This window comes from Chaetodon trifascialis, chromosome 14 (genome assembly GCF_039877785.1).
Source record: "Chaetodon trifascialis isolate fChaTrf1 chromosome 14, fChaTrf1.hap1, whole genome shotgun sequence".
Classification (NCBI taxonomy): domain Eukaryota; kingdom Metazoa; phylum Chordata; class Actinopteri; order Chaetodontiformes; family Chaetodontidae; genus Chaetodon; species Chaetodon trifascialis.
The window spans coordinates 7,739,983-7,764,262 of record NC_092069.1 but is presented as its reverse complement, the minus strand read 5'-3'; the positions used below and the strand labels follow the sequence as shown (position 1 = coordinate 7,764,262).

General features: G+C 43.5%; 4 protein-coding genes across 6 annotated transcripts in view; 2 read left to right on the top strand and 2 right to left on the bottom strand.

Moving 5' to 3' along the window:
* Positions 1-15,502, top strand: part of rock2a (rho-associated, coiled-coil containing protein kinase 2a) — a 34,565-nt gene extending 19,063 nt beyond the window's left edge. The window contains exons 8-32 of one of the 3 annotated variants that reach the window (XM_070978818.1): positions 53-144; positions 351-510; positions 642-696; positions 1,357-1,445; positions 1,574-1,622; positions 2,080-2,215; positions 2,774-2,865; positions 3,146-3,392; positions 4,616-4,722; positions 5,483-5,642; positions 5,904-6,064; positions 6,329-6,513; positions 6,616-6,685; positions 7,521-7,624; positions 7,826-8,012; positions 8,345-8,438; positions 8,524-8,618; positions 8,811-9,002; positions 9,201-9,369; positions 9,521-9,591; positions 9,681-9,769; positions 9,889-9,967; positions 10,076-10,334; positions 10,498-10,711; positions 13,804-15,502. In XM_070978818.1, the coding sequence (XP_070834919.1) occupies positions 53-144; positions 351-510; positions 642-696; positions 1,357-1,445; positions 1,574-1,622; positions 2,080-2,215; positions 2,774-2,865; positions 3,146-3,392; positions 4,616-4,722; positions 5,483-5,642; positions 5,904-6,064; positions 6,329-6,513; positions 6,616-6,685; positions 7,521-7,624; positions 7,826-8,012; positions 8,345-8,438; positions 8,524-8,618; positions 8,811-9,002; positions 9,201-9,369; positions 9,521-9,591; positions 9,681-9,769; positions 9,889-9,967; positions 10,076-10,334; positions 10,498-10,711; positions 13,804-13,807 (3,160 nt within the window). In that variant the 3' untranslated portion in view covers positions 13,808-15,502. Of the gene's footprint in view, positions 1-52; positions 145-350; positions 511-641; positions 697-1,356; positions 1,446-1,573; positions 1,623-2,079; positions 2,216-2,773; positions 2,866-3,145; positions 3,393-4,615; positions 4,723-5,482; positions 5,643-5,903; positions 6,065-6,328; positions 6,514-6,615; positions 6,686-7,520; positions 7,625-7,825; positions 8,013-8,344; positions 8,439-8,523; positions 8,619-8,810; positions 9,003-9,200; positions 9,370-9,520; positions 9,592-9,680; positions 9,770-9,888; positions 9,968-10,075; positions 10,335-10,497; positions 10,712-12,606; positions 12,796-13,032; positions 13,227-13,803 lie in introns of those variants that run through there. The other 2 variants (XM_070978822.1, XM_070978819.1) reach the window with 2 other exon arrangements.
* A 122-nt stretch (positions 15,503-15,624) lies between these two features.
* slc66a3 (solute carrier family 66 member 3) lies at positions 15,625-21,199 on the bottom strand. The gene is made up of 7 exons (XM_070978823.1): positions 20,979-21,199; positions 19,275-19,357; positions 18,609-18,678; positions 18,413-18,470; positions 17,924-18,044; positions 17,203-17,244; positions 15,625-16,163 (listed from the first exon to the last, which is right to left on the bottom strand). The coding sequence occupies exons 1-7, from the start codon at positions 21,122-21,124 to the stop codon at positions 16,063-16,065; spliced, it is 621 nt and encodes a 206-aa protein (XP_070834924.1). The 5' UTR covers positions 21,125-21,199; the 3' UTR covers positions 15,625-16,062.
* A 1,759-nt stretch (positions 21,200-22,958) lies between these two features.
* cimip5 (ciliary microtubule inner protein 5) lies at positions 22,959-24,076 on the bottom strand. Its single transcript, XM_070979402.1, has 3 exons — positions 23,828-24,076; positions 23,603-23,642; positions 22,959-23,188 (listed from the first exon to the last, which is right to left on the bottom strand). The coding sequence occupies exons 1-3, from the start codon at positions 24,049-24,051 to the stop codon at positions 22,991-22,993; spliced, it is 462 nt and encodes a 153-aa protein (XP_070835503.1). The 5' UTR covers positions 24,052-24,076; the 3' UTR covers positions 22,959-22,990.
* The window catches only part of LOC139342337 (CAP-Gly domain-containing linker protein 4), a 34,283-nt gene continuing 33,121 nt past the window's right edge, over positions 23,119-24,280 (top strand). The window contains exon 1 of the mRNA XM_070979401.1: positions 23,119-23,160. The gene's annotated coding sequence lies outside the window, so the exon portion shown is untranslated. The remainder of the gene's footprint in view (positions 23,161-24,280) is intronic.

Sequence of the window (24,280 nt, the reverse complement as noted above, 5' to 3'; positions counted from 1 at the left end):
AAAGGGCACATTTGGCCTTTGCTCTCGACTCATTCGCTCTCTTTGTTTTGAGGGAGGTGCGATTGGGCAGAAACGGCGTGGAGGAAATCAAGCGACACCCTTTCTTCAGGAACGACCTGTGGACCTTCGACACCATCAGAGGCAGTCAGTATCACTGCAGTTCAACAAGCAGCTTCACCTGAGCCAATAACACAAGCCTTTTTGTATGACTCGAACACTAAACACCGTATCTGAGTGCGAGATCAAATAATTTATTAGACCGAAAATCCAAAGTTTTGTTTATACAGCACTTCCTTTAATTCCAGCAATTCACATGTTTCCTTTCTTCCCCTCTCTCACTCCTTCCTCAGCGGTTGCCCCGGTGGTCCCAGAGCTGAGCAGCGACATAGACACCAGCAATTTTGATGAGATTGAAGAAGACAAAGGCGACGTAGAAACTTTCCCCACACCTAAGGCCTTTGTTGGAAACCAGCTGCCCTTTGTTGGCTTCACTTACTTCAAAGAAGACCAGTAAGTCGCCTGTTTTTCTAGCGGCCTCCTGTAATCTCCAGGACACTTCTACATACACAAAAGATAGTTTCTACCTCAGCTCTCTGCTGTGGTCTTGACTTTGTGTTGATTTTGTTTGTTTCCTTTGTCAGGTTACTGAATGCTTCGAACAATACCTCGGTGACTCACGACAATTCGAAAGGAGAGGTTGGTGCTTTCACTTCAACACACAATAAGTGCCAGGTGCACCTTGAGCTCCTCAGGAAATAAATAAGCCAGGCGTCAGTTTACATGCCCACACAGAACAGGCCTGTTGACATTGCGATCAGTCCAGCTTCGTGCTGTAAGACATTAAGGATTATGATGGAAATGACTCAGAAAAGGATTTATTTTCCTGATCCCGTGATTTATTTGCACTTTGTTAGAGTTTCAGTGTTCTTAGCCGCACAGAAAGACTTAAGCAGCTTTGATTGTAAGAAGCTGAGCTAAATGCTAAGCTCTCATTGACTTCAGTCCTAAGTGAACAGTCTAAACAGTCAACTACCCTTTTGGAGGAGGACAACAAAGGCCCAGCTTTGATTTGCAGCTTGACATCCCCTGTTGACGCGCTGCTAAACTAGCCTTAATTCTTAAAGTGTTGAGCTTTGTGAGCTTTATATTTACTTTAATCATTTTCATCTCTAACATGTAGAAAAATTTAATCTCCAGAAATTTGAATCACTTTATCCTCCATGTTCAAGTCAACAAATGAAAAATGATTTTTCAATTTCATTATAACACAGTGGTAGTAAAGACAGTTTGTGAACTTTTGAACTCGTCCTTTAATTCACCGGGACGTGCGATTGGTTGGTTGTTCTCTCTCCGCAGTCGGCAGCGCTGCAGAAGAAACTGCGTCACCTGGAGGTGCAGCTGAATAACGAGAAGCAGGTCAAAGATGAGGTGGAGCAGAAATGCAGGTACAGGAGCTGTGGAAGCATTAAGTAGCAATGACACCTTTCCCTCGTGCTGCCCCGCTGGCAGACCTGAGAACAGTTACCATCACTGTCAAAGCTCTTGTACATGCTGTCCTGTGTTCTGTCTGCAGAGCTGTCACCAGCCGCCTCGACAAAATCTCCAAAGAACTCGAGGAAGAGGTAAGCCAATCAGCCTGAAACAACAGTGGACGGTGAATCCGCACCACAGACACTTATTAGTGTTGGAGATCACTTGCATATTCTTGGCTCTGTCCTACTTTTATTATTTGCTGGTGCAATGACCTGGTTTCCCCTCCAGGACTGTATAAGTTCCCTCTTTTTCACACATTTTTAAGGCATATCCCAAAACCTATTTAAGTCAGAATAATGATTTCTCACTGACGTATGTTTCAGTTGAATGCCAGCGTGTCATATCCAGTGAGGTTCAGCTGGAGCGCCTGCTGAATTCTAATAGCCACATTAAAATGTCCATGGGGACTGGATTTGTGTTGAGCTGTGATTAGATTCTCAGGAACAACTTCTTCTAAAGCGAATTATGGAATTACAGCACCGTGAAACTGGCCCTATAGGACGTGTCGAACATTATTAACTATAACTATTTAATGATTGAGCGTAGGTGAGCGGCAGAAAGAATCTGGAGTCCAGTCTGAGGCAGCTAGAGAGAGAGAAAGCCCTGCTGCAGCACAAGAGCCTGGAGAGCCACCGCAAGGCCGAGAGTGAGGCTGACAGGAAGCGCTGCCTGGAGAATGAAGGTGACGCGAGACACACATTTTAACACACGCTTATTCTACATTCTACATGATATGTGAATATGCTAATATGACATTGAATTCACAGTCCTGTTGCCCAATAGAATGATTTTCTATAATGTTCAGAGTGAGACATTGATAGAGATTGTTTAAGAAAAGGCACCAAATGTTTTGATATCATGTTTAAATGCAGTGACACGCTTCCTTTTTGGCTGAGAGGATCATAAAGTTTTACTTTTGCATGCAGTTAATATGGAATGCAGTGAAAGGTGGTCTTCTGTTCACGGCTTGTTGTATGAATTTACTTGTTTGGATTTTAATTTGAAGTGGTAGAGCTTTGGTGGAAATTTACAGGCAGACTGATATAATGTGAACAATACTGCCATCACCTGGTCAAACTGCGGAAGAACATGCTGAACCAGAGGAGCACAAAACACCTCATTGACTAAAACATGATTATGAAGGATTAATATTTGAGCACTATTGTGGTATAGCATTGATTATATTCTCAAGAATTCTACATTTTACTCTTGCTGCTCTGTGTTCCTCTGCGTTGTGCAGTCAACAGCCTTCGTGACCAGCTGGACGACATGAAGAGAAGAAACCAGAACTCACACATTTCCAATGAGAAGAACATTCACCTGCAGAAACAGGTCAGTCACTAAGAGTTAGGTCTGTCTAAAACGCCACCTGCTATTGTGAAAAAAAACCAAAAAACAATAATGATTGTTGGTAAAAATAATGAATATTATAAGCTGTCAGATGGACAGAAACATATTTCAGAAAAATGTAGAATTCCTTGAAACGGGGAGAGCTAAATTGTGTATTATACGTTGCTTTAAGCCTGTCAGGACATTCTAGAAACAAATAGAAAAGTGATTAGCCGGCATACAAAACTGCTGACTGATCTTCTTTCGTTCTCGTCTCCGTCAGCTGGAAGAAGCCAACACGCTGCTGCGGGCCGAGTCCGAGGCAGCGACGCGGCTCCGTAAAACCCAGACAGAGAGCAGCAAGCAGGTGCAGCAGCTGGAGGCCAATGTGCGTGAGCTGCAGGACAAGTGCTGCCTGCTGGAGCGCAGCAAGCTGAGCCTGGAGAAGGAATGCATCAGCCTTCAGGCCGCGCTGGAGACGGAGAGGAGGGAGCACAGCCAGGGCTCAGAGACCATCAGCGACTTGATGGGTGGGTGACACACACAGTGTTTAATACACAGTCTGGAAACAGTGCAAAGGTACCACATCATATTTTGTCTGGTTTTATGTACCTGTCTGTCTATCCATGATCTTGTAGCTTGAGCTTGTATGTATTGACTCATTCATATGTATTTATAGAGCAGTGTGGTCTGCAGGATTGGGTGAGTGGCGTGAGTGGATTGCAGTTTAGTGTTTTCATTTCAAACATAAGAGTTTGCTCATAGAGTTACCTGTATTTTCATGCAGTGCAAGTTCTGTTTCACACAACACAAAATGTGGTATTACATTCAGTCCACTCTGGAGCTTACATGGCAGATTTACAAGGGCAGCTAGGTGGGCAAGAGCGAAGCACCACAACAACACAGAGGGCCCCAAGGAGGCTTTTCAGGCCTTAATAAGAAGTTTGCACTTCAGAAACCACTCAGCAAAGAACACGCTCACCGTGTGTGTGTGTGTGTGTGTGTGTGTGTGTGTGTGTGTGTGTGTGTGTGTGTGTGTGTGTGTGTGTGTGTGTGTGTGTGTGTGTGTGTGTGTGTGTGTGTGTGTGTGTGTGTGTGTGTGTGTGTGTGTGTGTGTGTGTGTGTGTGTGTGTGTGTGTGTGAGTGTGTGTGTGAGAATAGAATCTATTTGTAAGAGCTTTCATCAAAACCGGCTCGTCTTAAGGTGCTTTGCAGAGACACCACAGCTATGATATGAACAAGAACAATCTGTTTAGATATATTTAGAGATTTAGAGATACGAGGCTTGAACCTTTTTTGTCAGCGTAGAGTAAAAATCTCTCCTGTAGACAATCCCTTGAATAAAACAGTTGCTCCACTGCAGCTGATCGTGCAACAGTAGCAGGCTGTGGTTGTACTGGTCAGCCCCCAGCACAATTTTTATGTAACTGTATGAGGGAGTATGTTATCATCAAGGCTGATAATTCAACCTTAATCGGATTAAGGCGGCTACCGAGGCTATTTAAACTGTCATGTAAAAGCTTTTATCTGATTGTGTTAATTGAGGTGAGGTCACACAGCTCAGTTAACACAGACAGATTTCTGCTCAGTCAACACCTCAGTTAACTCTGTTTTTGGCTTTAGACAAACTGCAATTATAGCCTGACATAAAGTGATTTGGCACATTGTGTGTGAGCTTACAGCGACAAAGAAAAAGTGTTGTTTTCTGTTTGAAACCTGCTCCTCTGAGGACTCCCTTTGCTTCGTCTTGAAGGACGGATCTCTGCCCTGGAGGAGGAGGCACGTCAGCAGAGACAGGTTCTGTCCAAAGCTGAGACTGAGAAGAGACAGCTTCAGGAGAAACACACCGACCTGGAGAAGGTGAGCCAGAAGAGCAGACTTCAGATGATACTGTATTCTTCATTGATTAGGAACTCTTTATATTTACCACCTTCTTCATTTTTTGGCCTTGAGCTGCTCTCTGAAATCAAAGAGTCAGCTTTACACAAAGTAGGTAGATTAGCCCGTTCCGGAATTAGCCCATCACCATCTTCTTCTTAGCCTAAGACAGGTTGTCGGTGTGGGTTAATTTAGACATCCTGAACTGCAGAGATAAAATAAACATGATGATTCTCCTTCTAAGTACTTTGCCGTAGGTTTTCTGGCACCAGTATACATCGTTAACATCGTTAGTTATGGCATTTGGTCCAGTGTTTTTCTGGTAACATGGTTTGCTGCAGTAGGAGCATCACAGCGGAGGACAGGCTGATGTAAGAGGCCGGCTCTGTAACAGACTTAAAGCCTCGCTCTTTAGAGATCATTTGTTCAACTGACAATTACAATCGTAATCTTCCAAGTACTTACATAGATCAGCAAGTGATGTCCATTTAGTTTACTGAATAATTCAAAGGGTGTATCGATCCTGAAGTTTTAAGGACTATAGAGAAGAGCCGTGCTGAACAATACGGATGAGTACTTAGTGATGCACTGTAATCATTCACTGTTTTAATTCTTCGATACCGATTTCAGATTATGTTAATTTGAGTGCAGCGTTTGCCTTCACATCATGATGTTATTGGAGGTGCGGTGGCTGGCTGAGTTTTGTTCCTTGGCTTTCATTGGGTTTGCTTTCTTCGTGCAGGAGATGAGCAACAAGGAGATCGATTTGACCTACAAGCTGAAGGTGCTGCAGCAGGAGCTGGAGCAGGAGGAGGCGTCTCATAAGGCCACCAGGGCACTGCTGGCAGACAAGAGCAAGATCAAAGTAACCATTGAGGGCGCCAAGTCAGAGTCCATGAAGGGTAAACTGCAGCAACCCTGTTTTTCCTTGTTTACTCCAGCCGTCTGTCTGTGCTGGTTTGGAACATTGCACATTAGATTCTGTGAGGGGATTTGAACTTTGTGAAATAATGCAGCAGCGACAGACATCTCTGATTTCACCAGCCAGCTCCTAATGCATCACTACAAGTACACAAGTTTCTTATTAAAGCTGTCCATACTTCACTATTGATTACTCAAACATGTGGAAAATACATTGACATAAATAAATGACTCCCATCCAGAGTTGGAGCAGAAACTGGCGGAGGAGCGAGCAGCCAAACTTCGGTTGGAGAACAGAATACTTGAGCTGGAGAAGCACAGCAGCATGATGGACTGTGACTATAAACAGGCTCTGCAGAAACTCGATGAGCTGCGCAGACACAAGGACCGGCTAACTGAGGAGGTGAGTGAATGTTTATAGTCTGTGCCGGGGAACGCCGAAGTGTGTGTTTACACATTAAATGCCACCTAGAGAAACACATCCTGTGGCTAATATAACAATGTGTCACTTGTGAGCTGTAGAGGAATGACAGTAATTCAGCAGCAATTTACAAAAACACTGAGTGCAGGCAAAACAATAACAAAAGCAAAAGTGACACTCTAAGCAACAGAAACAGCAGCCTCGTCATATTTTTCTGCCCCTCTGCATTTCTTCCCATCCTTCCAGGTGAAGAACCTGACGCTGAAGATCGAGCAGGAGACCCAGAAGCGGAACCTGACTCAGAACGACCTGAAGGCCCAGAACCAGCAGCTCAGTTCTCTGCGAGCCTCCGAGAAGCAACTCAAGCAGGAAATGAATCACCTGCTGGACATCAAACGCAGCCTGGAGAAACAGAACCAAGAGCTGCGCAAGTCCGTTTACATTTTGTTTGACTTTTCTCTAGCATTCACACGCAAAGCTTCGTATTCTGACACACAGAGACGAATAGAATTTGTTTCCATTTGTGCCTACAGAGAAAGACAGGACACAGACGGGCAAATGAAGGAACTGCAGGACCAGTTAGAAGCTGAACAGTATTTTTCTGTGAGTCTTTCTTCTGATCTGTGTGTGATACAAACGTGGATGTAAAATGACTAAGCAGCACATTATGGTTCTGCATCTTGTTCGCTGGGTGTGTGTGTGTGGGCTGTTATGTGTCACCAGAACAGCATTCCTTTCATTTCAGTCGTGTTTATTGAATAGCTGATAAAGAAATCAGCGTTCACCATTCAGTGGACATCCATTAATTCATCTACACGTATTTTTAGAATATAAACATCACGTGGTCTCAGGAAGGGTTTGGCCTGCATGAAACTTTAGTCTTCTTGGTGGGAAATTACAGCAGTCGGAGGCTGAATTCATGAGGTGCATCTCTTCTGGCACTTGTGTTTTGAAAAGCACAAAGTCGTTCGTTGTCTTTCTGGGAGTTTCTCCTCCCTGCCTTCTCGAGTGTGAGAGGGCGAGAAGAGAGCCCAGAACGTGGAAAGTTGGCAGGTTATATACAATACATTATCTTGTAAATAGGCTGACATTACCATCAGAACAATGTCAGTGTAATAGGCATGTCATAATGTGTTGTTCAGTCAGGACAATGGTCAGTCAGCAGCTTTGATCTTCCCTTAATCTGTAGATGAGTACATACGTGGTGTCGTGGTGAGCAGAATAACGCATACATACACCTAATCAAATGACATAGTTAATCATTTGGCTTTAAGGTAGTGAATGCGCACGACTGAGTAAAGAGAAGATGAAATCATTTGGTTCATGATTGAGGAACAGAGAAGATGAATGATAAGAAATCCCACTGCACATCACAGTGTGAGTTCACTAACTATCTGAGAGTGCAAAGTGTGTTTGAATTGTGTGCTGTGTGTTCCAGACTCTGTATAAGACCCAAGTTCGTGAACTGAAGGAAGAGTGTGAGGAGAGGAACAAGCTCTACAAAGATGTGCAGCAGTCTCTCCAGGAGCTCGAGGAGGAGAGGTGGCTTAGCTGTTTGGAAATATGATCCAGATATGCTCTTCTTCTTCTCATCTGCTTAAAAATCAGTGCAAATAAAAAAGCTGTTCTTTGAGGAAGTAGCAGTCAGTTCATCTCTGGATGAGACATTTTTATTCTGGGTTTGTAATGAGTAGTTGTACAGCCTTTCATTTTTTAATTTTTTTTATTTTTAATGTCTTCCAGAGGTTCATTGGCAGCTCAGCTCGAGATCACACTGACAAAGGCTGACTCAGAGCAGCTTGCGCGCTCCATCGCTGAGGAGCAGTACTCAGACCTGGAGAAGGAGAAGATAATGAAGGAGCTGGAGCTGAAGGAGATGATGGCCCGCCATCGTCAGGAGCTAGCTGAGAAGGATATCACCATCAGCTCAGTGAGTGGCATCAACTTTCCCTTCCAGTTAATATGTTGAATCCAGATGATGTCATAGGGTTTTGTTTTGTAGCTAGTTTCTAACAACTTTTTTTAGGTGTGGGAGAAACAGCTGCTCATCACATAAGATGCACGATAGTTTGCCTCATTTAATGCCATATGATGTGCTACAGCAAAGTGCAAGTCCAGTGTACTCTCAAGTTAAATGAAGGCAGCATGAAAACAGACTGAATCAGTTCAGGTTGGACAACAGGGGGCAGTGGCACACAGCTGAGACAGCGCTCATGATTGCCATAACATGGTGAACATGACAGAATTTCCTTCCCTTTGCAGCTGGAGGAAGCCAATAGGACCCTGACCAGTGATGTTGCTAACCTCGCCAATGAGAAGGAGGAGCTGAACAACAAACTGAGTGAGGCTGTGGAAGGTAAAATGTTTCAGATTGTATTTTTATCATGAGCAAAATGTTGTCCGGGTTAACATTTATCATCATCATTTTTGTGTCTTTTCAGAATCAGAGAAGTCGAAGGATTGGGAGCAGCAGATCAGCCAGATGAAGCAGGCGTTCGAGAAGCAGCTGCAGTCAGAGAGGACGCTGAAAACTCAGGTAAGTCTGTCTTCAGACGTCAGCAAAGTGACAGTAGGGGTTTTACTTTAAAATTAAGAGCTACATTTTAGAGAGGACCTTCTGGATCTGGGTCATTTCTCCAGGAAACCCCCTCCCATCAGGTCTTAAGGTTGTCTTACAACTAGACGACTCTGACAACAAGCTAAAGCATCAACTGCTGTCGGTCTACAGGCTGTCAATAAGCTGGCAGAGATCATGAACAGGAAGGAGGTTCGTGGCGGAGGCAGTCGCCGCGGTAACGACACAGACATGCGGCGGAAGGAGAAGGAGAACAGGAAGCTGCAGTTGGAGCTCAGGTCGGAGAAGGAAAAGCTCAACAGCTCCATCATCAAATACCAGAAAGAGATCAACGAAATGCAGGCGGTGAGTAGAGCGGTCACATGCTCTTTGATTTCCTGTCATGTCTAATCATTCCTCATTAATAATGTCATTTTGGGCTGCAAACGTGGAAGACTGGTTCCCCCTTCACAGTTTCTCTAGGCTGGGCCAGCATGTGTCTTCTCTCCTTCAGTATCTTTGACTGGACTGCGTTTCTTCGGTTGTTTATTATTTTATTTGCAGCAACTGTCAGATGAGAGCCAGATGCGTATCGAGCTGCAGATGGCTCTGGACAGTAAGGACAGTGACATCGAGCAGCTGAGGAACCTCCTGCAGTCACTCAGCGTTCAATCCCTGGACTCTGCCAGCGTCAACAGCGGCCCGGAGTTTGATGCTGACGATGCATACACAGGTGAGAGCTCCACCACGGGGCGTGAATGTAAATGTGGTGTGAAAAGAAGGCAGCTATTTCTGTTGGTTGGAAAATATATTTCACTCTTAACTTTGACAGATTATCATTATGCGGACATATTTTAAGCTCCACGTCTCTCTGTCCCACCCAGAAACGAGGCTGGAGGGCTGGCTCTCTCTCCCTGTGAGAAACAACACCAAAAAGTTTGGATGGGAGAAAAAGGTACAGAGCATGAATCTGGTCTGATGATGGTGATGTAACAGTCTCTCCTTGATCGGCATAAACTTACCGTGTCTGTCGTGTCGCTGTAGTATGTTGTAGTGAGCAGCAAGAAGATTCTCTTCTACAACAACGAGCAAGACAAAGAGCAGTCCATTCCCTACATGGTGCTTGATATAGAGTGAGTACAACAGCTGATCCAGCTCTGCTGAGAGGACTCATGTCAGTTTCAGTTTGTTTGTGAGTTCATGGTGTCCTGTGGGGGCATTTTGGGGACTTTATCTTATTTTCTTCACGCAGCAAACTCTTCCACGTGAGGCCTGTCACTCAAACAGATGTGTACCGTGCTGACGCCAAAGAGATTCCCAGGATATTCCAGGTATGTTTCAGCGCTGCTTAAATGGTTCGATTATTGAAAATCTGAACTTCTGTTTGTTGAGTGTCAAAAGCACAAATCCTTGATCCTCATTCTCTGTCAACTTTCCAGATTCTTTATGCCAATGAGGGCGAGAGCAAAAAGGAGCCGGAGGAGCCACTGGCCATTGGAGAGAAGTCCAGCTACATCTGCCACAAGGGCCACGAGTTCATCCCCACGCTCTACCACTTCCCCACCAACTGCGAGGCGTGCACCAAGCCGCTGTGGAACATGTTCAAGCCGCCGCCGGCTCTCGAGTGCCGGCGCTGCCACATCAAGTGCCACAAGGACCACATGGACAAGAAGGAGGAGATCATCGCTCCATGCAAAGGTGGGGTGCTCCGTTCACATACGAGCTGATGGTTTATGAGGAAACAGGTTTATTGGTGCAGCTTTAGGATGTGAAAATGAAATTGTGAATTGTCAGTCACACCAATGTTCCTCGTAAAAATAACTGAAGACCATACCTGAAAATTGCACCCCTCTCCCACCAGTGAACTATGACGTGTCGACGGCCAAGAACCTGCTGCTACTGGCCATATCCCAGGAGGAGCAGCAGAAGTGGGTGAGCCGACTGGTCAAGAAGATTCCCAAGAAGCCTCCGCCGCCAGAACACTTTGCACGCTCCTCGCCACGCGCCTCCATGAAGGTCCAGCCCAGCCAGTCCATGAGGAGGCCCAGCCGACAGCTCCCCAACAGCAAGAGCAGGTAGCGAAGCAGACCAGAGGTCATGACTGAGCAGTGTTTCTTTAGGAACGAGCTAAAAAAAAAAGCCTGTCATCGTCTGTACTTACTCAGGCATTGCGATGTAGTATGCCCTGGTTTTCTGTGGAGGACAGAGCCCCAGAAAGATGACGGATCCTCAGAGAAAGGCTCAGCTGTATTATGATACAGCATTATGCATCATGTATTTGACCACCTGTGGTTGAGACCACAGCGCGAGTCGACACACCCTCAGCTGGGGCTGGCTCAGGCTCAAGGCTGTGACACTTTTATAGTGGATGGAACAATAACTACAAGCAGGGATTGTGTTTGAGCAGTGAACGGAGTTGGTTGTGTTGGTCGAGCGTTGTTTTGAAGCTACTGTACTTCTGAACTCCAGCACTGAGCTGCCTCAGCTACACCCGACTTCAACCGAGTTAAATGTAATTTCTAACTTAGGAAAGAGTTTACTCACTACTAACGTTTAAGGATTGGACCAGTTGCTATGGTGATTAGCAATTTCAGCTGTTAGCTGTTTGCTATTGCCTAGCAAAGTGTTGAGCATTGGAGACGAGGAAGTGAAAATGTAATTTTCTGCAACAATATTTTGGTTAGTTTGGATTTTACACCAGAGACGTCGAGATGAAGCGGACGTCTCAGTGGTCTTACCAAACATCAACACAGCTTTAGTATCAAACTAACCAGTTTCTACCTGTCGTTTAGAGTGCATTGGTCACACATGTCAAAAGCATCTGATGGAAGCATCGCTGGCTCAAATCTGCTTGTGGCTTCACAATGCTTCTTCAGCTAATGCTAATAGAAGGAGTAAAGAGTACTGCAGCTGCTGGAGCCACATCCATAGCATCATAAATTTAACCACAAATACAAACAAAGTGGGATTCCTCTTTTCTGTAGAGCCTGAAGAGTGTTTCTCTAAATTGGCCCAGTGTGTGATAAACTGGCTGAACCAGCAAACTAACTGCTGTTATGGATCAAGAGGAAGGGAACAGTGTGGTTGTGTTGATTTTATCAACATATGTCAAATGTCTGTGTTAGTTTTTATCATATTTAGCCTTAGTTGACTAAAAACTTATCTACCTTACACTTAGACATCAGATTGTAGAGAACACCATTCTGGTCTTGCCAAAACCAATATATTTTTATGTCATTTGAACTTTTCTCTCCTCTTTATCTGATGAAAAGCACAGGTTGAATGAGAGTGCACTTTTGCAGAAAGTGTCTGGTCTACTGGTCTGATGGTATCAGTTTAAAGAAAATGACCTTGTTTTGCATATTTACTTTGAACCAACACGATTCATGATTTCCCACTCTTAAGTTGCTCCTGTCTGAAACATGTTCCTGCATCAAATTCAGAATAGTCTCAACTCTTTTGGTAATGGGGTTGTGAAAGTAATTATACTTGTTTTGGATTTAAATATTGAAAATTGGCCACCATTCGATCTGGGCCAGTTCAGTCCAATAACCCCAGGTTTGCTCTCATCTTTAGAGCATCCAGAGGTACCAAATCTAACAAAAGCAATGCTGACATTTCTGTGCGACAGCTAATGCTGTGAAGCCCCAAAGCCTGTTGTGTTTATGCCGTGGAGCCGTTCTTGTAGAGAATAAAAGTCGTCCTTGTATCTTGAATTCACCGCAGCGTCTGTGAGAAGTGTTTTTGAAGTGCAGACAGTTAGTCAGCTGTGGAGCTTTGTTGTCCGCGTACATAAGCCTGCAGAAAATGAGAGGCTGTTTTTAGTTTCTCCTCCGGTCAGTTTTGCTGTGTGTCTCACCATCTCCCCTTTTGTTCCACCTCAATCTCTTTAACATGAAAACTTCATTCATGGATACCAGATTGTATGTGTAAGTGTTACCTGGCCATCAAAACTCATCTCCCCTTTCAGATTGGAGGACGATGGTCTTCAGGACTGGCACTGGGCATTGGATGATATTGATGACGATTGTTCCTCTATTCATTTCTGATGGCTGTGTACGGTAACAGTGTGTGCTGTGTAGTGTGCTGATTTCAGAGGCAGTGGAACATTGTTTCCACGATGCATCAGTTTACATGTCTGCAATCCCAGTTTGCTGTGATTTGAGACGGAAACGCTGGATATCAAATCTGAATATAGATGAAAGAAAGCTAAGTGTTTCAAGACCCTCTGCTGCTGATTCTGTACTACCTTGAGAAACGTGACACCCAGAACAGTTACGAGCGGTTAAACTTTGTAAAACTGCTGAGGGTAAAGGTGCTGCTCTCCAGTCACATCATCCTGTTAACATTGTTAAGTATTTCTCACCCATGGTGACCTTATATCCTCTGACCTCAGCCCTCGCAGGTCAAATGGCTTCAAAATGAGGCGAGAAGAATCCCACAGTGGACACTGGTACAATTGACGACTTATTCCATCCTGTTCTTCCTTTGCCCAGACGGCTCCCTGTAAAGCACTCTATGCCTGAATGTGTGTATGTTTGTTTATGACCAAAAAGCGTCTTTTTACACTAAATGTTCCGACACGGTCTTGTGGTGGTGGGCTCAGTCCACGTGTGTTGGTGTGCATGTGCTTGTTGGGGTTTCTTAACTATGCGGTAAACGGTGGGCTGCTCACCTGACATGTTGTGTCACTGGGTGTTTTAAGTCAAAGCAGATCCATTGTCTTGCAGCTTAAAATAGAAATTTCTTCTTCTTCTTCTTTCAAAATTTATGTAGGGGCTGAACTTTTGCCAAGTATTAATTTTGGACCCGTGCTGTGTTTGATGCTCTTCAAAGCTGCATTTTTAAGACTTCTATCAAAGCCAGAAACAGAACGTCTCACATCAAATTCTACAGTCAAGCCATAGACTTAGGCTTTATCTCTGATGGTAGTATTACTGCAAAGCTCTTGCACACCATAAAGTCTTATTGAAGGTCTATACACAGGACATTGACTCTGAAGAAACCAAAGAAGCTTTCTAAACATTATAAAATAAGTGAGTACAGTGCAGGATTCTTTAGTATTATTTCAGTCCCATTAGTACCTGACCTCTGTTCAGCCTCTGGACACACAGTTGCTATTCGCTGAGACTAACCATGCATCTGTTTCTCTCTCCTCCTCCTCCAGTTAACCTTGCTTGGGAGCGTGGTGTGTCGTCAGGCTGGTGCGCTGTGTTTCCTCCTCCATCAAAGACTGAATACAAAGCTCCGTTTGCAGATAAGCACACTGAACTCCACATCACTTCTCCACAACCCACCCTGTTGTGCTTCAGCCTGTGAGAGTTACAAAGTCTGTTTTTCCCTTTTGTTGAACTTCTTTTCCAGCCAATTGAAGCTGTAATGATCAAACTCTCAACCCCTGTGTGATCTTTTCACCCAGCTGGATGGCTTATAAGCATATTAGCTGAAGTCTTCTCTTGGGCCCTTGACTAGAGCAATTACGTGTCTCTGGGGAGCTGGAGTAGCTCGTTCAGCTCCCACAGAACAGAAGAGAGCTCTTATAAGCCCAACCAGGGCTGGCAAGAAGGGGATACACTTACCTCAACACTTCTCACCAGGACACACTGTCTGATTGAAGGACCTAACAGGAAAACTCTCGAACTCTTCCTCACCGCCTTTGGGGATTCTTGTGGCCAAATAATAAAAAAAGATATTTTTGTGTTTAATGATTGTGAACAATATGAAGGGTTAAATGGGGAACACTACACTCAGAAGATAGTTCTGTAATTTGTTGGCTGAACGCAGCTGAGGTTGTTGAACTTGATGCCAGATGAGGGTCTGGACTTTGGCTTATTCACACTCTTTAACATATTGATTGTAGCTTCCTCCCACGATTCTGCTTTCAGGTGCGCATCCACACGGGTCACAGAAACTTGAATGAGGTACTTGAGCAAACGAGCTGTGACTTCTAGGAAAGTCAACAAGGAGGGAGGGAGCGTCAGATTTCTCCAGGATTTAAGCAAATAATTCCTTGAGCGCCTCTTATTCAAATTTCTGACTCGGGCACGCTCTGAATCACCGGTTTGCAGTTGTATGACTACAGTAACGGTTATGTGAACAAAATCCTGCTCTGAATGGCATTAGATGGAGGCCCAGGCATGAGATCCTCACAATCCCATAATCTTTCAAACCTGCACTGTCATGTTATGAGGGTTAATGTTTACTGAATTCAAGGGGTGCACCGTTAGTGCTTTTCTGATCTGAGCTTGGCTCCTTTTGTTGTTTGAATGTACATCTGGGCTTTACCAGAAACGACACGCAGGCATTGTATTACTTCTATCCAAATATACTTGACTGAAGTCCCCTTTCATCACCAACTACTCCGAGTGAACCTGCATGTGTTTGCCTTTTCAGGCCTCCACCTATTATTTTTAGTCATTTCTTGACAATGAAACGAGGGGAATTTACCAGTAAGAAGCAGAAACAATGAAGGTATGCAATCATATCCCATGAGTCAAAATACTGAGCAGCACTAGTCCATTGAAAGTTTTTCTAAAAGTGTTTGTCCTGATATTTTTGTATTAAAAGTAACCAAACTCTGAGTTTGGGCACATTGTTATGTGTATGTGGCTTATATAGCAAGTGGAGAGTAACTGTGTGTGTGTGCGTATGTGTGTACTGACTCTGAGTGCTCTCCTTTAACCAAGAAGCATGTTTTATACATATAAATATACACAGTATATATTTTACATGCCATACAGTGCACATTATATTATTTATACAGCCTTGTCCACTTTGTATGTAAGGGCTCTACATCCAGATTGCATGTTTGCTACCAAACAGCTCTATAATAATAACTACTTCAACAATAAAGACATGGATGTGCCTTTTTGTTTTGGATTATTTTTCTGTTTTAAAAAGAAGTGATAACTCTGTAAAATGTGCACAACATTGCTCATTTTTTTGGGTGAGTTTTCAATGCATGAGACTGAAATGGACCCGGGTGTAAGAAGCTAGAATGTTTCTTTTATTAAAATAATTCAGAAATGAACTTTACACCTATAAAGGTTTTTTAATATACAGCATTTCTCATCCTGAGGGGAAGACCTCGTGTGTGCTTGGCTTGTGCTGTCCTATCTGATAACACTTCACATACAGTAAGAAAAAGAATTGGCCTTTGCTCTCACAACAGGCTGAAGGAGAGGTTTAGTCACTGGAACGTTATAAAAAGTAAGGTGTGGGTTTAATACTGAGGTAAAAACAATATAAAAAACTCATTTTATGGGTCAGTATTCCAGTATTGCTTACACAACTGAACCTGTCAGTTTTTAAGTCTTCGCTGTGTCCACAGTAACTGTTATCTCTGTGGTGAACAGAGCTGGACGACCCGGGAGTGAACTGCAGGCTTACAGAGCAGCCGGTCAGCCTCAGGGTCCATCTTTAACACTTAGTCTTCTTTCTTGGACGAGCTGCTGTGTTTCTGGTAGTAGAGCACAGTGAGCAGCACCCACGTGTTGAGCGAAGTCATGACGATGAACCGCACAAGAACTGTGACAAAGACATTTGTTAGATTTCAGATGGACACTAATACATTTGAACCTAACAAGGATTCAGAACAGAACAAACATCAGGGTACTGACCAACATAGTTGGTGTGCCTGTCTCTTGTTTTACAATGGTCACTGGCTTTCATTTCAGGATATATTACCAGTTTCAACATGAAATCATGAGATACCAAAACGACTTCAGAGAGATTCAAGACAATAACGAAGACACAAAACAGTGTCAGACAGACTCAAAACAACACGACACACAAAATGACTTCAGAGACACGCAAAACAACTTCACAGAGATTCAAAATGACTACAGTGACATTCAAAACAACTGCAAAGACAAACAAAACAATGACATTGAGATTCAAAACAACTACAAAGAAACGCAAAACGACTAGAAAGACACTCAAAACAACTACACCGAGATGAAAACAAAACAGCTTCAAAGAGATGTAAAGGATTTCAAAGGGGTATAAAACTACAAACAGATGCAAAACGACCACAAAGACACACAAATGATCACGAGATGCAAATAGTAACACAAAAAAACTTAAAATGGCATTTTGTGTCTCTGTATGCGGGTCTTGCACCTATGTTGGAGGGCTGAGGGGCCTTTTGTCTCATTATCCGCCCGTAATTTGATGGAAACTCCTGCTAAACTAAGAAACTGCAAAAGCATGTTTTGCATTTGCTCCCTTGAAAGTATGTAAAAGCTACAAATTAGGTTTTCAAGGCATAATTTCCAAAACAAAATTTGCCCTGGAAGAACACGGCATCCCTTTTGACCTCTGACAGGGTGGATACATCAACTGAGCGAGCACCCAGAAGCTTCCCTCTTAGGGGACGTCACTCCCGTCCCGTACCAGGCTTCCTCATAGCAGAGAAAATCCTTCATTTATGTAAAACTGTGATGGCAGTTATTTAGAAAACAAGTCTGTCTAAAGAGATCCCACTGAAATGTTTATGGAGATCATAAAAAATTTGTATCTGGGATACGACACATCCCACAGTCATTTGGAATTCAGTTTGACTCACCCTGCATGTCTCCAGTTGTCACTGTGGTGGTGTAAATCCGCGCTGAAACAAAGAGGAAGCCGAGTTAATGACGTCCTCATTATCCAAGAGAGCATCTAATATTTAATTAATGAAGCATAGAATTGCTAATTTATTAAATTAGGAGCTGAGTAAATAGCATAATACATATTCATACAATGTAACAGTACTTTGGGAGGAGAAAAAGTCTCAGAAATCTGTTTCTGAATGCATTAGGAATGCTAAACACGAGGGTTGGACAGATAAGAGGATGATACTGGCCTTTATTTGAAATGTGGAGATCTGAATCACAGTTCAAGACCACTCTGGGTATTTCTAAGACTTCATTAACCTGAAGCAATTGACTCTAATGAGACATTTCTCAAAGCTTTCACTCAATTATATCATTAATGTGCTACTCACTGTGGGGACAGTTATTACAAAGATGGGTTTTAGTGACCGGACAGTGATCACAAACCTGCCAATGATTACACGGTGAGGCGTTAAGCAGTCAAACTTAAAGCTGCTATATCAATATCTTCATAACAGCCGATCAATGAGGATGTGTGTGTGTGAAAGGAGTCTCCTATTAGCCTTTTCATCTGTTTTGTGTTAAATGCCCACCAGGGAATTTGAAGGGAGGAAATTTGAAGAAACTGGCAAACATAAAAGGTGCAATGCACAAAGGACGGCTGTGTTTTCACGTCCCGTATGTGACACTCACCCACACAGGTGTAGGTAGCCATCGCCCAGGTGAGGGCGCTAACCTGCCCGGCGTCCTTCGACCTCCACAGGCATTGCAGTTGGGCAAATTTACTGGCCGCACTGATGAACGTGCACAGGCTCTGAGGAGAGAGTGGAGGTCAGGCTGGATGCAGATCTGCTTCTGTGCGTGCATGTAACACCGTGACCAGTGGAACTCCGCAGTTCAGCTTCGTTTCAAAGAGGGAAAGCTGCAAAGTTTTCAGCTGCAGGATCACTGCTCTCACCTGCTCAACTGAAAAAAAGTGCCCTCAGACACATTCATCTCATTAACCAACAAGACCGTTTGACATTTATGAGGTCTGGGTGTCTTAGGGAGACACACCGGGTGCAATGAGGTCTGGATAACTTTCTGTTCGTATCTCCATCTCATCACTCCTGATGGATGACGTGTCACTTCCCTGCTTCCTTTCTGACACACTGTGACTTATGACTTGCACTGATTTATTACCATAGCCAAATCTATGATCCACTTCTCCACAGTGAGGAGCCTCCAACCTCCAACAAACCTGAACACATTACGTTAAGGCAATAACACGTGACATACTGTGAAAGGTATCAGCGAAAGGCTGCGGGTTCATTGACTCCCTTCACCACTGAATGAACACTTTCGCATCCAGGGCTGTTTGAAAGTGATGAAAGGATACAGCAAGGTATAGATGAGGCTCTGCCGCAGGCTGCCGTTGTAATGAAGAATCAGGAGCAGGAGAATGACATCTGAGGACACACAGCAGGTTAGAACACACTACTACAGGGCACACGATCAATTGGGCTGCAAGATTCACAGGGCTTTCATTCAAAGGGGCACCGATCTAAGTTTTCCCTGTCTCATTTGCTCAGCCAGAAGTGAATATTCCTGGTTTACAAAAGGTCAAACCTGCCTTTCAAGACAGATAAGATATCTGAGTCCTCTATTGTTAAGATGTCTCAGTTCTTCTTATCAGTAACAAGCCTTTTGGGAGGATCCGGGCTGCCCTGGAGACTTGTCAGAAGAGTGATGTTCTCTGGTATTCCCACTAGCCACAAATAAAGGCCATTGATGGCTTAATGACTCTCTTAGTGAAGACCCCTGTCAGGTCATTTGTTTCATGGGCACACAGCTGTCAAGCCAACGTTCTGTTTCACTCTAATGGTGAATAACTGTATTTGAGCTCTTATTTGAATGCACTCAATACATGGGAACTATGGGTAATCAATGAAGAATTTTACAGAAAATCGGCACCTTTACTCACAAAATGAGAAATGGCACACTGAAATGTCCAGTCCAAACATAACCAGCACTGTTTTCTGATTGGTCATAACACAAGTCTCACCTTGAGCAATTAGGATGGGATATTCCAGGAATGTTGGAGGAGGGTAGTCATAGTACATCTGGTACGTAACAAACACAATGAACCTGTAAAGCAGATGGAGTCAAGTTACTGCAGCATGCTGAAGACTTGATGATCCAGCGATGATCCACAGCAAATAAGGCAAACATAGAGCTGAGAGCATTCAAAGACTGATGTGGTGATTTTCTCCTGCCAGGCTAACATGCTGCTGCATGCGTGTGTTGACGGACTGTCGGTGTGTACAGCTGCGTATGTGCAGGCAAGGCAATGGCTAACAAGCTGATGCACAGTGAAGATTCTGTAATGAGCAATCCGAACGAAATTCACAGTTAAAGCTGCACGAGGCATTTTCACGCACTGCTGGTAGAAGTAGCTATTAAGTCATTTTTTCAAGTTCTTCCTGAACAACGATCAGCAGATCGTAAATTAATGTTTAAATGCAGATAGGTTTGGTCATGTTTGAGCGGTTTTTGTTCCCAGACAGGCAACTGGTGAAGTGATCACTCAAACAGTGGTAGTGATCAATAACACATGACTACTCAGAGATATAATCAAGGCATTTAATATGGAGGATTAAAATATGACTTATTGGACCTTTGATCGTGTGTGAAAATAGAGATTTTTCCCCGTTATGTCCGTGCGGATCTATGCTGATGAACCTTATATTGTTAAAAGGCCTTTTATGTTCGCACACCATACCCAGTGCAGCTTTAAGCCTTGGTGACTTCACTGTAACATGCACAATGACAGCAGGCCATCGCTCACCAGCACAGTGGAGACATTTAGGACAGTGCAGCGACTGCCAGGCACCGAGGAAGAGAGACAGGACACTGAAATTATGGCGCCTCGAAGACACAAAGCTGTTTAATTCCAAACTAAATATGATCTGAGTGGAACTTTGATACAACATAGTTAGGTGACATCACTTTCAATACTTCCTGGTCCAGACACAGGGGCTGCTTCAAGGACCAGTCTGCTACACTGATTTACCAGCAGACATCACACAGACTCACAAACAGACCAAACTGTCCTCAAAACCCTCACGTCTGGAAACAAAACACCATTGTTGAATGTTAAGCCTTCACAGTGGGATTCGTTTTTATTATTAATATAAAGCAGCTTTTCTGTTATTTGTCCCCAAACTCTTGCCTCCTGGAGGCAATCTCCTCTTGTCCTATTTTACTCTTAATCTGCACGGGATTCGCATCCTCGTGCTCGCGCCAAATGATCGCTGTGAATCATGATGCGCTCGTGCATATCCTCTATTTCCCCACTAAAGGCAAACTGAGGTAGGGAGGGGGATGCAGTGATAACACACCCTTTACAGCGATTTGTTAAAACAAATGGTAAATGGTGGTTCAGGGTTATGCCGAATTTACCACGATATAGTAGGGATTCCGTTTTTAATCAGGTTAAAGAATATGTGCGAGCTTACGTATAACCAAGGCCAAAATAAATATTTTTTACTGGAGTTTGAAGGTGGGGTTCCCTCCACGGGCGATGTACCCGGTGAAGAACAGGAAGACATCACATCAACATTACATCAGCGTGGAATAATAGTAAGTAAAATAATGCATAACTTATCACAACGGTCACAATGAATGAGTGACTTAGTTCCACCTTTACAGATCAAATAGTCGCATTTGCCCCAGGGAACTCAAATAACAGCTGTTAAAAATCACTTACCCGATCAGCTCGAGCAGAAGACTGTGGAGGCTGACTCCAGTCGTTGTTTTCGCTCGCATCAGCACAAAAATCTGCGGGAACTTCAGCACCATGCACAGGAAAAGAGTGCTGAAATTGGCGAAATGCAATAATGTATCGGACTGCATCGTTAGGAAATGGGCATGAAACAAAATGTGAACTTTAGATAACTGCTGCTCCGGCTTCACCAGCGTCAAGAAAGCGAATTCAGAAAAGACTTCCGTTCTGAACTTTCAAAATAACACGAATGTGTGTTTACTTTTTCGAAATCGTGCCAAAATATGTTTCTGTTGTAAAAATACAAAGGTAAACATAAACAACATACATTTTTGCAAGCCTAAAAGGAGCTGCTTTTTCTAAATTATTTATATAGATAGAGGCGATATACTTTTATTTTGAAGGGTGACTGGTTTGATTCCTTTCATTTTTCTGTGAACTTAGCAGTTTCCTGTCATCCGGCGTCTCGTCTCACTTCCGCATACATCCGCTGAAAGCTGATTGGTTTGCTGTGCTCACAAGAAGAAAGCACCGGAGGAAACGTTACTTCTCTAAGAGCCGGTGAAGTTTCGTTTTGACCGCTTTCTCATAAAATGAATGAGTGAATGAGTATGTATTTCAACTTTCTGGAAACTACACAGTGAGAACACAGTCTACAGTCTGCAGTCACCTGATGGAAAACATCTAAGTACTATTACACAAACAGGCTACAAAAACCACCCCAAGCCCTCCATCTGCAATTATTTCAAATAAAGTCTTGAAATTGCATCATATTGTATAATCTGCTGCACTGATTAAACAGCTGGTATTATCATGCACTTGAAACATAACAAAATCAATTCACTGCACTCAGACTTCAAAATGCAAATCTTTATTCCAGTGAGACATTGACTTTGATTACAATTTAGCAACATCCAGACAGACCATCTGAGCTCATCTGATGCAAGCTTTTTCAAATTCACTGAGCACCAACTTTTTCATTCAAATCTAGACAAAGGGGCAGTGATTTCTAACAACATAACAACATACAAAGGGGAATTTTAAGGTGGAAACCTGATATATGTTGCCGTTCACATAAAGTGCACATGGATCATCATGGAAATCACACAATGGAGATGAGTGTAATTCCATGACTCCACCATGGAACAATGGCTTATAGGTTCTGGCAAACATATAACAATATGTAACAGTTATTCAAGCTATTCAAAGCCAAAGAATAAAAAAATAAAACAAATTTAACACCAAAATAAGATATGTTCTAATAGAGTCAGTACGGAAGATTCTCATATGCTAGATTCTTACGCTGGAGCTGTTTTCAAACAGTTTTTTTTTTTCTTATGCCATGTTTTTATCTTTGTTACTGGTCCCTGCAGCACTATTTGAGTGCACAGAGACATGAGGTGGTGGTACAACCTGTAACTCATCCAAATTTGATCAGGTATCTTGTTAGATTATCAAGCAGGCCGTCTGATCAAATACCTAATGGAGCTCAGATGACATGAATCTGATCTGCCGGTATCTTCCCTTCTCACCTGTCTTCACTAGTGAGAAAATGCCCTTAGTTTTAGTAGTTTTGTACTTAAAAATAATATACCCAATAAATACAATTCCTGGACATTAATATGCCCACTGAATGACTGCATATCTATCTATCTATCTATCTATCTATCTATCTATCTATCTATCTATCTATCTATCTATCTATCTATCTATCTATCTATCTATCTATCTATCTATCTATCTATCTATCTAAATTAACAGACATAAGAGAGCAAATGTAATTTTCTTATTACTCTTGATTCCTTCCCTGATATGGCTTCTAAGTGGGTGTCTGAGTTTTACTTAATATTCACTCTCCATTCAAATGACCCCCCCCCCCCCCCACACACACACACACAACATCAGATCCAAAGAGACTTAGAGCTGCGGCGAGTGCCACACCATCCATGCTGACGTGCAGAGGTCCAGGTATGAAGTAAACTCGTCCTCAGAGCAGTCTAGCAGGGCAGCATCTCTGGATCCTGCTTGCGCTTGTGACGGCCTCCAGACCAGAGTAGCAGCCTGTCCAGTCTGACCAGTTCAGTCCCCAGTGGAGTGGACAGTCTGCTGCCAAACACCTGGTTAGTGGTGTTGGGGACACGATCAGAGAAGAGCGACACGCTGCTGGGTAATGGCTCCTCTGGCTTCAGATGTCCCTTCAGACACACAGGGTTAAAGTCCCAGTCAGATGTTTGTTGGCAACATTCAGCTGTATAATGGCCTGCAGGTGAAGCCAACATTGACTTCGCCAGAGACAAACAAGCCTTACTTATCTCCTAATCAGCTACCACACATGGATGCTTTGTACAAATCAGTAATAGTATTGAGCAGACTATTTAGACATCTCCTCAGGTTGATGTCCCATTATAAAGAATGCACAGAGAGTTGCAGATTCAAGTTATTGCTGACATTAAAAAAAAGTTCACATCATTGGTCATTTTGCATATATAGGACTAGTATACATTGCTGTATGTAAAGTCACACACACACACACACACACACACACACACACACACACACACACACACACACACACACACACACACACACACACACACACTTAGTCTTACCATTTGATCATAGTTCCTGAGAAAGTCCCAGTTCTTCTCCCTGTAGATCAGATTGTGTGGGTTAAGTCTGTATAGCTTCAGTTAGTGATAAGCTGATATGAACTCCAACAATTACAACTGGCTCTTAGTAATAGTTCAACAATCAACATCTCCAGACTTATCTGGGCGGTTCAGTGGCAGGTGCCTTGTCTTTCAGAACAGTTCATCTACTGAAGTCGTCCTCACCATTCCCGCACTCCTCTCCTCTCACTCCATACCAGCTCTTTCCACAGTCGGTCCTGTTTCACAGGATCACTCCTGTCTGGATCCAGCTCCGCGGGCGCCGCGTCCCCCGCAGCGCGGCGCGTCCCGTCCGCCGGTGGCTGCACTCTTGTCGGCCTGATCCCGTTGTTTCGTTCCGGTAAGCGGTAGCCTGCAGAGGACACGCGCCGAACACCGTTCAGGTCCATGCTGGAAGCTGGAGATGCAGCTACTCAACTGGTGAAACTGAGTAGTTTATTCCAGCGAATAAAAAAGCAACAACCAAATCGTGGTGTACGCGACCGCAAGTGAGCGGAGTGTGGAGAAATCACTGCCAGGACATTTGTTTGCGTTTCCGTGGAAACGGTTCTCAGGCAATTTGGGTATACTGCTTTCATCAGTTCAGGGCAAAAAACAAGACACCCGCAAATAAATAAT

What these genes read in the sequence shown, in the direction of transcription:
- slc66a3 (XM_070978823.1), bottom strand. Translation starts at nt 21,124, where the DNA reads ATGCAGTCCGATACATTATTGCATTTCGCCAATTTCAGCACTCTTTTC. An exon ending in CTTCTGCTCGAGCTGATCGG is followed by an intron (nt 19,358 to 20,978) that starts GTAAGTGATTTT and finishes TCTGCTTTACAG; the next exon opens with GTTCATTGTGTTTGTTACGT. An exon ending in GACAACTGGAGACATGCAGG is followed by an intron (nt 16,164 to 17,202) that starts GTGAGTCAAACT and finishes TCTTTGTCACAG; the next exon opens with TTCTTGTGCGGTTCATCGTC.
- cimip5 (XM_070979402.1), bottom strand. Translation starts at nt 24,051, where the DNA reads ATGGACCTGAACGGTGTTCGGCGCGTGTCCTCTGCAGGCTACCGCTTA. An exon ending in AGGAGAGGAGTGCGGGAATG is followed by an intron (nt 23,643 to 23,827) that starts GTGAGGACGACT and finishes TCTGATCTACAG; the next exon opens with GGAGAAGAACTGGGACTTTC. An exon ending in TCAGGAACTATGATCAAATG is followed by an intron (nt 23,189 to 23,602) that starts GTAAGACTAAGT and finishes GTGTGTCTGAAG; the next exon opens with GGACATCTGAAGCCAGAGGA.